The 15,404-nt window shown below is 44.5% G+C and overlaps 1 protein-coding gene across 1 annotated transcript in view; it reads left to right on the top strand.

The window, feature by feature from the left end:
- The first annotated feature begins 4,529 nt into the window (after window positions 1–4,529).
- Window positions 4,530–15,404, top strand: part of HOXB13 (homeobox B13) — a 56,586-nt gene continuing 45,711 nt past the window's right edge. Inside the window, exon 1 of the mRNA XM_042473639.1 lies at window positions 4,530–5,250. Coding sequence (XP_042329573.1) covers window positions 4,530–5,250 — 721 coding nt within the window. The remainder of the gene's footprint in view (window positions 5,251–15,404) is intronic.

Raw genomic sequence — 15,404 nt, 5'->3', positions numbered from 1 at the left:
CAGAACTGTAGGCAAGTTTAAGTTATTGCCTGTTTCTGTCTTCCTAATGCAGTCCCATCCTTTTATTCAGTAGGGAGCTTTCGAAAAGAGTTGGATTTCAATGCTATTGGCTTTCAAGTAGATTTAAAGCAGAGTTAGTTGGGGCAGCGTTTGTTGCTGTTTTTACCCCCGAATGTTATTGGTTTAAATGCAGGAATATTACACCGGCGGCTTGAAAACCTGAGGGCATTAAACATTTTTAAAAAACAATATGCTGGTTTATATGAATTGGATTTGCTCCGCAACACAGAGTCTTTCCCCCTACAACTTGCTTTGAGGTTCTGTGTTTAATATGGGCTGAACTACTCCATTTTACAAATAATCATCGCTGCAAGTGTAAGAAAGAGGTTAAAGCTTCCAAAAGACTTTCAAAACCACTGTATTTCGTGATATGAAACGCAAAAACCCTTTAAAAACAACACCAGAACTCGCCACTGGAACTTTACGTCCTCATTAATCAAAAGCCGAACTCATAAAAAAACAACCGAACTGATACAAATACCGAATTTGTAAAAGAGCTTTTTTTGTACGACATCTGATTGTTGTTGTTTTAATTCAGCACCCCCCAAAAACATTAAAACTAGTACACTTGAAAAAAGTTTTTTTTCCATGCAAGTCTATATTATTAAATTGTTAATAGTGTAGCCTAGTCTAGCATGAAAGTTGCATTGTACTCCTCGGGTGTAATATGGTTAAAGTGATTCGGTTTTGTCCCTCTCTCGGGAGCAGAAGCTATGTAATAATCTCCATTTGCAAAGTGGAGAAAATCCTTTGTAGAATGTCGCTCTCAATCCCTTGCAGGAGAAGACTGAACCAGGTCTTCTCCCAGGAGAAACCAATGTAGGGCAATGGTTTGAGCTCTGGACTCTGGAGACCAGGGCTGCATCCATACTGTAGAAAAAACCCGGTTTGGCACCGCTTTAACTGTCTGGTCTCACGGTATGGAATTCTGGCTCAAAGGCTATGGAACTCTCAGAATTCATAGCCTTTGAGCCAGACAAAGAGTTAAAGCGTGCCAAACCGGGTTATTTCTCCAGGTGGATGCAGCTTTGAATCCCTGCTTTGCCACTGGAGTGACTTTGGGCAAGCATCACACTCTCTCAGCCCTCGGAAGAGGCAAAGGCAACCCCCCTCTGACAAGAAAACCCAAGATAGGTTGCCCTGGGTCGCCATAAAGTCGGGGAAAACGACTGTCGGCACACAACAAACTTTCTCCCAGTTCCTTTCCCCACCCAGTTAGACCAGTGCTTTTCCTCCATGCCCAGCCGATCCAAGAGAACAATAATAACCATAATAACAATAATAAAAGAAATCTGGAGAGAAACACACAAGCGTAGACACAATCTGTATTAAAGCATACATAGGATTTTATTGCTCTCCTTAAATAAACGCCTTCCAAGCTTTTCTATCTCCCCCGGGTTTTGTTTTGTTTCTAATTTGCAACCCCGGTATATACAAATTAACGAAGTAGAGCAATTGGAGAGACCCCTCCCGAAAAGTAAAAGTAAAAACCACTCTTTCCTTTATGAAGAAAAAACACGAATTTTCACTAAAGCAGGGGCGAACAAGATGCCCCAACCGCAAAGGAGGACAAGGCGCTGCGAAATGTAGGACGTTCAAGAAAAACGCAAACCAAAGCTAAAAACACTCATACAAATATCAAGTGGGGTTCTTAGTTCAGGCTCAAATGAGACATTTAGATGCCTCCTGGACAGAAGGTTGATGGAGGACATGTTCTGGGAAAGGAGGACGCCTGGTCAGGGGAATATTTTATTGGAGACGAAACAGATTGACTGGAAAATGGATGAAAGCGACCTTTATATGGGTTTATATCTGCACTTGCTCACCAATTCCTTGCCTTTTCTTATTTTGGTGCCTAGTCGGACTTGGAAGTATGAAATCCTATCCTGAACATACTTATTTGGAAAGTCAATCATTGTTGTTTTGTGAGGTTTTCGGGCTATCATATCATATATTGGTAGATGTTTGAAAGTATGAAATCCTACCTAAAGTTTTGAAAGCCAGTCGTATATTGCTTCCAAGAGGTTTAGGAGCTGAAGTCTCCACGGATATCTTTTAACACTTGCAAATCTCATGTTTTTTATTTTCAGCTTCCAAATATAAGATGTAATATAGCAAATATCGTAAGGCTCCCTCCTTTCTCTTCTCCTCGATTCATTTCTGTTACCACAGATGTGTCTTATATATATAATATCCATGCTCTCTTTGCATGTATTTGCACCATGGCTCCTCGATGCCCCACTTCCTGCATAACCGCATCCCTTACTCCAAGCATTTCAAACACTCAACTTGTCAACAGTTATTTATGAAGTGTTGGTTGAGGCTGAGTTCTTGCTTTCCCTTCCCTCCAACCATCCCGGGGTCTGTCTATAAGAAAACGGCCTTTAGCAACCCAGGAGCAATATCTCCCAATCTCTATCCCAGTAACTCCCGCAAAAGTAGTTGCTACAGCGGGCCGGTTTCGCTTTGCACCTTTATTCTTCTCCCAACTAAATCGACATTTTTCCTTAGTGGCAAAATTTTATTCTCCCTTCTTTCCTCTTGGGCTTTTTGGGGGCCTGATCTCTTTCTAGAATCCCTTCGAATAAGCCTACCGAACCAATTTTCTTTTAATAATTTCCCCAACTTCGGAAAGAGGTCTTGCGAAAAAGGGAGGAAAAGGGATCAAGTCCATGTCCGCAGAGTCAGAAAACCTTTGAATTGGTATTGAAAATTGGGCCATTGCAGCAAAGACAGTAAGAGGGAATGCAAACGAGGTGCAGTGGGGGCAGACAGGGAAACAACCTATTATCAGCCAGGATCAGGATGCAATAAATGAACAGGCATTCAGTGACATGGTCAGGTTTCTCCCTTCTTTCCTGATTTCATTTACAAAAGGCCAGTACCTATTCTTCTATAGCCTCTGTCTCCTTCTCTCTCCAGATGCACTACACACACACCCACACACACACACACACACAACACACACACAATGTTAATGAGTCGCATCAGTTCCAATCTCAATGAACCATCATCCAGGGCTCTGGAACCAAATCCCCTCCTTCTTTCTGATTTCGAATTCTGCCAGAAGTGCAGCACAAATGACTTCTCTAGCCATCTTTCTCTCTCTCCTTCTCTCTCCTATGCACTGATGTAACCTTTTTGGTGCATAGAATTGGCATCAATACTCAATCTCCATGAACAGTCCATCCAGGGACCTGGCCAAATTCCTTCTTTCGCCCCCTCTTTGAATTCTACAAACGTCTAGTACAAAATTACTTCCATACCTTTTTCTCTCACTCTCTTTCTCTTCACATGCTCTGTGTGCATTTTATTATTGTGTGGTTGTTTGCATAAGTACACCAGTTCCATTCTCAAGGAAGATCCACCCTGACTCCTCCTTCTTCTCCTTCCTTCCTTTCCTTCCTTCCTTCCTCTTCCTTCCCTGTTGTGAATCCCACAAACGGCCACTCCGTTTCTCTCTCCACATGCAGGGCGTGCTTTTCTCTTTGGCCTCCAATCACATCCAATTCTACGTTGGAGGGGGGAGAGGGGGGCCTGAGGAATGAGGGAGCCTGTCGAGGGGAGAAGGAACCGAGGGAGAAAGAACCTGGGGGAGAGAGGGGGAGGAAATAGGGGGAGGGGAACTGAAGGAAGAGAAGTGAGGGGAAGGAACTGGGGGAGAAGGAATGGGGGCAAGAGGAAACTGGGGGAGAGGAAACAGGGAGGAGGGAAGGCAACTGGGGGAGGAAGAATGGGGGGAGACGGAAACCTGTGCGAAAGCAGTTGGGGAATGGAAGAAACCTGACAGGAGAAAGAGGGAACCGGGGGGAAAGAGGGATAGAGAGGACTGGCGGCGGCGGCAGGGGGGAAGGAAGTGAGGGACGATGGGGGAGAGAGGGGGAACTCGGGGGAGTGGGAACTGGGGGAGGGGAAAGAGAAACTGGGGGAAAGAAAAGTGAGGAGCGGGAAGGGAGGGAAGGGCGAATTGGGGGTGGGTGGGAATTGGGGTCTCGCCTCCCTCCTTCAGGAAAGGCAAGCTGAGAAAGACCACTCTGCCGCCCCTTCCTAGAGAGGGGCCTGGTCACGTGGGGACGCCTTTTTTCTGCCCCCTCCCCCCCCCCCCCCTTCCCCCTCTTCTTGGCCACCAAAGCCCCCCTCCCTCCCTCCCTTTCTCCGCGGCGGCGCCTCCTCCTGAGCCAATGGGCGCCGGGCTCCTCTCTGGCCCTTCCCGGCCCTTGGTTTCTTGGCGGCGGCGGCTGCTGCTGCTGCTGCTGCATCGGGAGCGTCGGGGCCGCGCGGGGGAGCCGTCCAGGCGGGCGGAGGAAGGAGGCCGGGAGGGAGGGAGGGAGGCCGCCACCCTCCTCCTCCTCCTCCTGGCATAAAACCTCCGTCCCTGCCGCCCTCCCGACTCCTCCCAGCCCGGCTCCTCCTGCCTCCGCTCTCCCCGACGGAGCGGCCGGGCTGCAGCGGAGGCCCATGCGCCCTGGATGGAGCCCGAGGCGGCCTTCGGAGAGGAGCCCCGCAGGAGCCGGTTGGAGGCCCAGGAGGCGTCGGGGCCGTCGGCGGCGTCGGAGGGGGCCTCCCACAAGACGAGCCCCGGCATGGAGGCCTTGCTGAGCGGAGCCCCCCCGCCGCCGCCGCCACCGCCACCTTTCCCCTGCCGGAGCCCGCTCCCTTCGGCTTACCCCGGCCCCTTGGACTGCCCCCCGTCCGTCTCCGGGGAGCCCTCGGGCAAGCCTTGCCTGGCCTCGACGACCGGCACAGCCTCGCCCTTCTCCTACGGCTGCTTCGGCGGAGGCTACTACTCCTACCGCGTGGCCCGGGGCGCCCTCAAGCCCGGAGCCCCGGCTCCGCCGCCGCAGCACCCTCCCTACCCCGAGAAGTACATGGAGGCCTGCAGCGCCGCCGCCGTCGTCGAGGAGTACCAGAGCCGCCCCGCCGAGTTCGCCTTCTACCCGGGCTACGCGGCGGCGGCAGGGGCGTACCACCCCGGACAGCCCCCGATGGCCGGCTACCTGGACGTCTCGGTGGTCCAGAGCCTGGGAGGCCCGACGGCGGTCTCGGGGGAGGCCAGGCACGAAGCCCTGCTCCCCGTGGACCCTTACCACGAGCCCTGGGCCTTGGCCGGAGGGTGGAACAGCCCTCAGATGTGCTGCTCCAAGGAGCCCAGCCCCGCCGTCGGACACTTCTGGAAAAGTGCCTTTGCAGGTAAAGCCTTGTCCTCTCTCCTCAGCCCTCGTCTCCCTTCCTCAGGCCTCTCAGCTGGTCCCTTGGGTTTCCAAGGGTCCTCCTTTTCCAGGACATCTCCTCCATCTGAGCTGATTCCTTGGCTTTTCAACAGGGGAACCCGATCTGTCTTCGCCGCAAAAGCATTCAATGACCAAAGTTACAACCCTAAGGAGTCTAGAAAGAAAGAAATCGGCAGCATGCGTTTTCGTAGACGTTAGTCTGCTTCCTCAGATGCCTTTGGAAAGCTCATGCTGCCAACGTCTTTCTTTCAGGAGGCAGCAGAGAGGCCTTGCAGCACCTTGGAGACTGACTGGAAGAAAGAAGACCTGAAGATGCCAGATTCCAGAGATGCTGGCCAAACGTCAGGAAGAAACTCTTCTCGGACATGGCCCCAGAGCCCGAAAAACCCACAAAAACGATGGATGCCGGCCATGAAAGCCTTCGACTTCACACTGAAAGAAAGAAGTTGGCAGCAGGAGATTTCCTAGACCTTAGTCTGCTTCCTCAGATGCATTTGAATGCGCAAGATCATGCTGTCAATTTCTTTCTTTCAGTGAGGTCCAAAACACACTAATCCGGTTTTTGAGAACACTTTACCTGCCCTGGCTTAATGCTAGGGAATCCTTGGAGTTGTCGTTTATTGCGGTACTAGAGCTCTCTGATAGAGAACGCTGAATCTCTCACTACAGTTCCCAGGATTCCCTACCATTGAGACAGGGCAATTAAAGCAGTGTCAAACTGGATTGTTTCTGCAGTGTGTTTTGGACCTTAGTCTCAAAGCTGCTGCAAGATCTCTCTAGGTTTTGATTCTATAGACTTATCACGGCTCTATCTCTGAATTCCTCCTCTAAAGAGGAATTTTTCCTTCGCACTCCGGGTGAATTACAAAATGCCCTCCATTTGGAGCATCATGCTCCAAATGGAGGGCATTTTGTAATTCACCCGGAGTGCGAAGGAAAAACAGGGGCCTGAGGCCAAAGTGACCAGACCAGGCGTCCTCCTTTTCCAGGACACGGCCTACGTTTCAATCTTCTGTCTAGGAAAGATTTCAAAATGTGCTCCAATTATGAGCATAACTAAGAAGCATGGATTTATATTTATATGAGTGGCTTTTTTGCATTTATTTTGTAATGGCCTACATTTTTTCTCTAATGTCCTACATTTTTGGGGGGTGCCTTGTCCTCCTTTGCAACATCTTTATGAGATCTGGTCACTCTGCCTACATTTCATCCTTTCTGCAGGAGGAATTCCAAAATGTGCTTCTTTTTGAGCATGATTTATATATTTATATGAGTGATTTTTTTCTAGCTTTTATTTGGTCATGCCCTTCATTTTTTTTCCTTGACTCTCCTACATTTTGGGGTGCCTTGTTCTCTTTTGTGACATCTTTATGACATAATAATAATAATAATAATAATAATAATAATAATCAAATATTACTTTATTTATATCCCGCCTCGCTGTCCATGGCAATCTTGGCAGCTTACAGTTAAAAAATACATACTAAACCTCATGTCCCAATAGTTTCCAACCTCCCCTAAAACATCAATTAGACAGATAACTATTAAAAACATACATTAAAATGAACAAAAGTCACCCTGCCTCCATTCCATGCTTCTCTCCGGAGGAATTCTACAATGTGCTCCATTTTGAGCATGACTAAGAAGCATGAATTTATATTTATATGAGTGGCTTTTTTAAAGCTTTGATTTGGTCACGTCCTACATTTCTTTTCCTGGAGTGTCCTGCATTTTGCCATGCCTTGTCCTCTTTTACGGTTCGGACAGCAGGCCATCTTGAGTGTGAAGGAAAACCAAGGAGCCACAAATTCCTAGGATGAGGAGAGTTTAGGCCTCAGTTCTGGATGGAAGTCCCAAGCTTTCCTATAGACACATGTCCCTGTCTTTGTGTGTCTGGCCTCTATCTCAGAGGTCAGTCTTTGTCCTAACTTTACTTTGCACCTGGAATTCCCTAAAGTTATTTCTGATACTGTGGGTATGTATTTTTGCCAGAAGTGTGTATGCCTGTGTGCATGGACTGTATGTGAATGTGCATAGGCCTACATATATGCACACATTATTTAAATTGTCAGTGATAAAGAGAGAAACTCAGAGCGGAAAGTAACCAGCTGCAGAATTCCTGTTTTATATTTTGCACACAGAGGGGTTACTGTGACTGAGTGTCATATGAATCGCTCTCTGTGTCGCCGGGATTATTATTACAAAATTATGTAGGAGGTTAAAACAAGTAGGGATAACCCTGGCTGGGCATGAACTCCAAAGCACTGGATTCCATAAAACAAGAGCCATGTAAAAGTCTCACTGTCTTCCAACAGAGAATGCAAAACAGAGGCCTTCAAATTATTAACAGTGTTTAGGTTTTGCTATAAATCTTGCTCCAGCAACTCAGGGATTGGAAATGCTGGCCTTCCCTTCTTCACTTCTGTCACATCTTTCTTCGGAAATTTGGACTGGTTTTTAAAACAATGAAACAAAACAATGTTAACAAACCTTGGATCCATTTGGCTCCTAATTATTGTCCATTGCTGAGGACAACTGGAATTTAATAGGAGCTGGTCCCAATCCTCCAACATTAGAGTACGATCATAATGTGTAAACACACCTGTAGGGTAATAAGAAAGATGAGAGTATCCCTGAGCATACGAAGATGGCCTTTCCCCCATCATGAAGTAGTCCTTAACCAGTCCAAAACAGCTGGTGGTTTCTTTGTCACTGCATAGGAACTGCAGGCAGGTAGGGTTAAGATTTACCTCTCATCTTATCATTTATTAGTTAAGATTTATTTATTAATATGATCGTATCTCTACCCCCCAAAATCCCTCCAGTCTCTTTAAAACAGCTATACTCTGCAGCTATTGTTAGGCACAGGGCTTCCTGATTTAAATCAGGATATTCCCTCGATTTCCTCCTCCTCGCTTCCATCCTTTTTATTCCATCGGCTCTTTGTTTTTAATCGGATAGTGCTGCTTGGACCACAAACTGTTCCAATCCATTGGAAACAGGGCTCCTTTTCTCTGAGAAATGTTGTGCAGGATCATCAGGTTGGTTCCAGATTGTTTAGGGGAGATGTAGAGGGAAGGGATTACTGTACAAGTGGGATGAAGAAATGGTAAGACTCGATATCCCAAGACAAGTTGATTTTAGGGCTGTGGCAGGAAAATCTAACCAAAATCTAGCCCAAGAAAATTGACATGTTTCCCTTTCTGCTAGTCTATGGGTTAAGAAACAGCAGCTCAGTCTTTATATGTCTGGATCTTGTAATCCTCCCTCAAATGGGTTCATTTTCAAGGTACCACAAAACTCTTAGTCTTTTAGGATGGGCTGAAATTTGACAAAAGGGGCTAGCAAGAAAAGCACTCTTCTGGAAGTTTAACTAGACCTCATCGCAGTATGGACTGCCTGTGGGTCTGTTCCTGTGGATTAATAACATCGACCCTGGTTTCTACCATTTTGTCCCTCAGTTTAAACCTTAGAAAGAACTACGCAATATCATTGAGATAAAAAATCACATCCACAAACAGTAGGTTTCTGGAAGGCCTAGGATGGTGCATGGGGCTGTGGTCTTAAATGTAACCTTCCTATAGAGATTTTGTGGCAGGATTTGAAAGGGATGGAGTGCCTCTGGGTGCAAGGAGGTTTTGTGGGTTAGATTACTCTTGGTCTTGGCTGTTCCTTTCAGCTCTTGCAGTCCCATGATGCTCTGCGAGGTCCTCCAGTGACCATTGGGATGAGGAATGTTAGAAAGGGTTTCACCACAAGGGGTCATGGCACCTTCCTTTTTCCAGACCCTTCTGCAGACTTCAGACCATTGCAGGCTGGGGCTGAAACCCTTAAGCCATTCACTTCAGTTCAAGCTGGAGCTTCCAAATAATAATAGTAATAATAATAATAATTATTATTATTATTTCACTTATATGCCACCTTTCTCTCAAAAAGAGACCCAAGGAGGCTCACAAACAACAACAACAACAACAACACTACAATCCTCCTTTTTGTACTACAACACTCAGAAACTGACCAACCACCATAGCTAGGACTTGCAGGTTGTGGCTGAAACTAAGACATTCACTTCAATCCAAGCCAGCGCTTCCATATTATTATTATTATTATTATTATTATTATTATTATTATTATTTTCACATCTATACTGCTTTTCTTCCAAAAAGGGACCCAAGGTGGCTCACAAATAACAACAATAATGTCATCCTCCTTTTCTTTGGACTACAACACTCAGAAACCCACCAGTCCCCATGGCCATTGGCAAGGATGGCCTGGAGGATTTTTGGAGTTGTGATCCCAAAGACAAATGAGCTTTCCCAAGTTATGGTTCAGGTCTTGTTATTTCTTTGGCCATTCTGAGGAGGAGAGGATCCCTTGGGTTGCAGGCCTAATGGGCAGTCCTTGGACAATCAGCTGAGAATGGACTTAGTAGTTCACTTCTTGACTTTATTATGATTTTGCACAGAGCTGGCCCTGTCCTTAAGCAGAAATGTGTAAGTGTCATAAAATGACAGGAAATTGTTAGTTATTTAATTTATTTTGATTGTATTTTACAGGCAGGAAGCCCCCTTTCCTGCCTATAAAAATGCAGTCATAACAAAAGAGTGTGTGAGATTTTCTGTCCAAAATAAATGGGATGCTCTGGGATACTGTGCGTTTTCTCTGGGGTTGGAAGTGGGGCAGACAGGGAGGAAGATACCATTTGCTGCCCTGGTTGTGTTAGTTTGTATCACAGTGTGTTTGCCTAAAAATGTTCCTAGGGTATCGTTTTAGCAAATTAAAAAAATAAACATTTATCTCTCTGCTTTATTAATTAAAAAGAAAACACCTAAGCGGAACTATTCTTGTCCTTGGGGTCTCATACAAGATAGAACCTTAAGACAAATCTGTCTGCCTTGTCCATAATTCATACTGACTCAAATGCAGTTATAAAGTCTTAAACTAATTTATTAGTAGGTAAGCATGCTAAGCAGAATCAGCCATGTTTAGTACCTGGGTGGGAGACCACCAACGAATCCCAGGTCATGTAGGCCATATTTGAGTGGAAGAAATTGGCAAAGGCATCTGAGTTTTCCTTGCCAAAGAAAACCCTATGAAATTCATGGCCTCGTGGTGACAGGCAACTTGAAGGCACATACACGCAAGTGTTTCAAACCATATAGTATTAGCTTTATTTCAGTGTAGACCATTACTGAATTCTATATAAGCCACTCAGTACCTAAATTGAAAAGCCATGTTGATGCAGCATACTGCAATGTTGTGTGACCTCTCAGCAAGGATTTATTATTGACAACATAGCTAGTTAAAATAGCACACCAAGAGTATTTATTTATTTATTTATTTATCCAGTTTGAGACCGCTTTAGCTGCCCTGGGAACTGTAGTTTTGTGAGACATTGAACCTTCTCTGTCAAACTACAATTCCCAGAATTCCCTAGCACTGGACCAGGGCAGTTAAATCAGTGTCAAACTGGATTATTTCTGCAGTTTTGGGCCTGTGTCTGAAAAATAAGTATATAAAGCTCATGGCATGACTGTATATATGCATATGTGTGTATGTATATGTTTATTTATATGTATACTGTATATGCATGTGTGCATTATCAACATTACCCAAAACTCAGAGTGTAACCACACTGCAGAAATACAGAAGTTTCATGCCACTTTAACTGCAGTGGCTCAGTGCTATAGAATTCTAGGATTTGTAGTTTTGGGAAATATTTAGCTTTCTTTGTCAGACAGCTCTGGTGCCCTGTCAAACTACAAATCCCATAATTCCATACCATTGAGCCATGGGAGTTAAAGTTGCATCAAACTGCTGTATTTCTACACTGTGGCAGCAGCTTCAGTCTTATTGCCATTATGTAGCTGTAAGGCTGTGGGCCCCAAGTCAGTCTGCTGCAAATTTCTAGATCCATCCTGAAGCTTCATAGAGATCAATGAATAGCAGGATAGGGTTTTATTTTGTCCAGAACTGATTGTAACAAAAGTCTAAGCACCTGCATTATCTGTTACTCTGATTTAATATTTCAGTTTCCAGGAGCACATCAAAAAGTAAGAGTGCAATAGCGGGAAGCTCTCTCTCCATATATATATATATATATATATATATATATATATTTGTTTTTTTAAAGTCTTTATTAAATTTTACACACACACACACACACACACACAAAATGTAGCAGGAAGCTCTCTTGAACAAACCTAGTTTAAATGGATGTTACTAACCGAAGTCCTTCCATGACCATGAATCTGAGCACAGCTCCTGCAGAAGACTTTCCCCATCTAGTAGAATTAGGTAACTGAGGCTGAATCTATCCTGCAGAAATAATGCAATCTGACACTGCTGTAACTGCTATGGCTCAAAGCTATGGCATCCTGGGATCTGTAGTTTTAAGGGATATTTAGCCTTCTCTGTCAGAGGGCTCTGATGTCACAACAAACTACAGATCCCAGAACAGCATAGCATGGAGCCACAAACTGCATTCATTTCTGTAGTGCAGATTCAGTCTTAGTGCTCTTATGGAAGGCATTTTTTTGACTGCATTACTTCAAAATGTAATAATCACACAAAGTGTATTTGGAAGCTGATCCTTCTGCTTGTTCTGCTCTTGACCTGGACATTTGGCCCCAGGTCCTGCCTTGACAGGGCCACTGACTCACTGTAATGCCTAGATTCATTTATGCAACATTGCTGCTTATCCTGGGCAGCACAACTACAATGGGCAATTAAATGAATTCATAACTCTTCAAATGGAGTCATGCAGATAGCAACAACAATAATTTGCACAGCACTAATGTGTGCGCCTTTCTATTCCCACAGCACAGTATGGTTGTGGCAGTGCAGCTGCCAAGGAGTATAAATATTCGGTATGAATATTTCAGTAATATATAATACTGTAAGATCCACCACCAGCATCCAGTGTTATTTATTAACATCTCAGCAGGAAAGCATTACTCCAGACAGACAGGAAGCACATGCCAAAACCTCTGTCTCAGAAACCCAGTATTTAAACAGTAACTCCAGTAGAGGTACTTTTAAGCAGCACCAGTTTAAGCATGTTAAATCCAATATTCTGGATCCAGATTTAGTCATCCTTAGAGCACACTCATTAAAATCAATGGAAGCTAGGTTGCTCATGACTACCTTAAGCTCCATTGATTGGGATGGGCCTGTTTTAACTAAACTTGGGTCTAGTCTGCTGCTTCCAAGAGCAGTCTCTGTATCTCTTTCAGTGAGATGAAAATATAATGGAGTCTAACACAATATACCTTCAACTAGAGCAGACCTGTGTGTCTTGTCTTTGGTTTTAAATGAACTCATATCCAATTTCTAGACTCAAAAGTTGGAGTATAAAGATAACAAAGAAGACCCATGGAATCAGGGAGGTTTATACATGTGGATTTGCTACTCAGGATTTAATCCAGTTCGGACTAGCAAATGGATTTAGGCTCCAGAATATGTATTTTAGGATTGAAAATCATTACCATACAGTCTTCTGTCTCATTCTCTCAATGTACAAAATGCAGCTTGATTCCTGAATGGTTTCATACAGATTTTCAAAGCAATATGGCTCTCTTCTGTATGTAAAATATGGCTGCAACGAGGGCCTGCATTCATTTTAGTTAGACACATTTCGGGAACAATATGTTGAAATGATTTTGCCAGTATTCACATACAAACCTATCTAAAATTTAAGTAACAACTGTACTGGGGAAAAATAGCAATATATCATTGAGAATGAATGAAAAACTAGCCAATAAAACCCATGGTTTGTATTTTTCTTTCCTCCGCATTTAATTAAATTTTTAAAATGTTTATATACTGGAAGAGATTTGGTAGAGGTGGTTATCCACAAATCGTTTTGCTTCAGATTTGTGGTTGTTTGCCCTGAAACAACTGTCTGGTGTCCAAGAATAGAAAGCTGTGTGAACATTTACCTTGCATTTATGCAAGGCTTTAATCCTGGACTAGCATTAATCCAGGAGTAGGATTGTACAACACCAAGCAGCCATGTTACTTTTAGTAATACTGTATGGATTGCTACAAACCACGTTCCTCGAAACTGCCCAGATACTGGGTTGCTTTCCTCATAAAGTCTGCATTCCCACATTCCCTTTCCTCCAGCTATGTCTAGATTTTAAAGATGCTTCATTGTGGAGGGTGTATTTGGTAAGAATATTGGCACAAATATGGAAGATTTGCCTGCAATGTATTAATAAATAGGAGGGGAGGCTTCTTTAGGATGCCAAAGATCCACCAACAACGCAGTGTTGGCCAGTTTCCCAATGCTCTTGTAATTGTTGTTATATTTATATTTATTTGTACGCTGCTTCCCCCCCCCCCAAAAAAAAATTGGACTCAAAGCATTTTACAATCCAAAAAACACAGTACAAACATTTCCCTCTTCTCCTCAAAACCCTTAAGCTGGGATGCCATTCTTCCAACCAGAGGAGACCCATTGACTCGCTGAAGACGTGGCCAAATCCAATTGAACGAATGGTTTTGCTCTGCTCTGGACTAACAGTAGGATTTACTTGAGTGTCACGAACATCAATTATTACCAACAGTAATAACAGAAAGGCAAGCTGTGTAAAAGTGAATGATAATTCAATACTAATTTATAAGATCAATCTTCCCTTATTATTATTATTATTATTATTATTTGTAGAATAACTGTAAACAGACATGAACACAAACAATGTTTCCTCACTGGGGAATAATAATAATAATAATAATAATAATAATAATAATAAGTTAGAGGCCTGTAATGGAGGCTATGCAGATCTATATAGATTGCAGAGAGAGAGAAAAGAGAGACAGGAGAGACTTTACTGTCCTCCGCCATCAGCCTGAAGTCGAAAGAGCGGCGATGACGGCATGCGGGGCCCCAAGAATTGAGGAGAGGGAGAATGATTCAGCCCCAGAGAAAGAGGAAAGAGAAAAGGGGGAAAGAGGAGAAGGAGGAAGAGAAATGTAGGAAGAGGCAGGAGAAGGAGAAGAAGAAAAAGGAGGGAAAGAAGAATGAGAAACGGGGGGGGGGAGAGAAGGAGAAAGAGAAATGGAGGAAGGAGAAAAGGGAGAATGAGAAAGGGGAAAGGGGAAAGGGAAAGAGAAAGAAAAATAGGGGGAAGGAGAAGGAGAAAAGGGGGAAGGAAAAGGAGAAGGGTAAAGAGAAATGGGGGAAGGAGAAGGAGAAAAAGGGGGAAGAGAAGGAGAAGAGGAAAAGGGGGAGAAGAGAAAGCGAAAAAGGGGATGGAGGGGAGAAAGAGAAAAGGTGAAAGGAAAAAAAGAACGAGAAAAGATGAAAGAAAGAAGGATAAAACGGGGAAAGAGAAAGAGGAAAAAGGAAAGGAGGAGGAGAAGGAAAAGGGGAAAAAGGAGAAGGAGAAATGAGGAAAGAGAAGGAGAAAGAAAAGAAGAAAAAAAGGGAAGAAAAGGAGAAGGAGAAAAGGGGGAAGAGAAAGCGAACGGAAGGAAAGGGGGGAAGATAGAGCGCGGGTCCGAGAGAAAGAAATGCAAAGAGTAGTAAACGTGGAGCCCTTAAAAACAAAGAGACGGGGCCAGAGAAGAAAAGTGGGGCGAGGGTCTTGGAGGCAGAGAGGGAGAGAGGGAGAGAGAAGGGGCCGCGAGAAGCAAAACAGGGCCAGAGTCTGTGGGCCTTGGAAGCCAGGAGGCAAGTTCACAGCTAGAAAAAGTTGGTCGCCTTTTACAAAACAAGGGAGTCGGGAGAAAGGAATCTGGAGAAAGGTGTGTGTGTGTGTGTGTGTGATCAAGACTTTTAAACGAAGGGGGAAAAAAAATTGGGAAAGGGGGGGGGGTCTGGAGAGTCTTAAAAAGACAGAGAAGGAAAAAAGAGGAGGCAGAAAACCCGCAGAATTTTTTTTAAAAGAAGAAGGGCTGAGAAAACCAGAATTTAGACGGAAGGGTTATCTATCTCTAAAGGCTTAGCTTGAGATCCATGGAAAGTTGAGGGGTGGCCAGCCCATCCTTTGGGATCGGAGCCCCTTCCTTCCTTCCTTCCTTCCTTCCTTCCTTCCTTCCTTCCTTCCTTCCTTCCTTCCTTCCTTCCTTCCTTCCCTCCCTCCCTCCCTCCCTCCCTCCCTCCCTCCC

This window comes from Sceloporus undulatus, chromosome 6 (genome assembly GCF_019175285.1).
Source record: "Sceloporus undulatus isolate JIND9_A2432 ecotype Alabama chromosome 6, SceUnd_v1.1, whole genome shotgun sequence".
Classification (NCBI taxonomy): Eukaryota; Metazoa; Chordata; class Lepidosauria; order Squamata; family Phrynosomatidae; genus Sceloporus; species Sceloporus undulatus.
The sequence above is the reverse complement of the archived record's forward strand: the minus strand, read 5'-3'. Positions and strand labels throughout refer to the sequence as shown.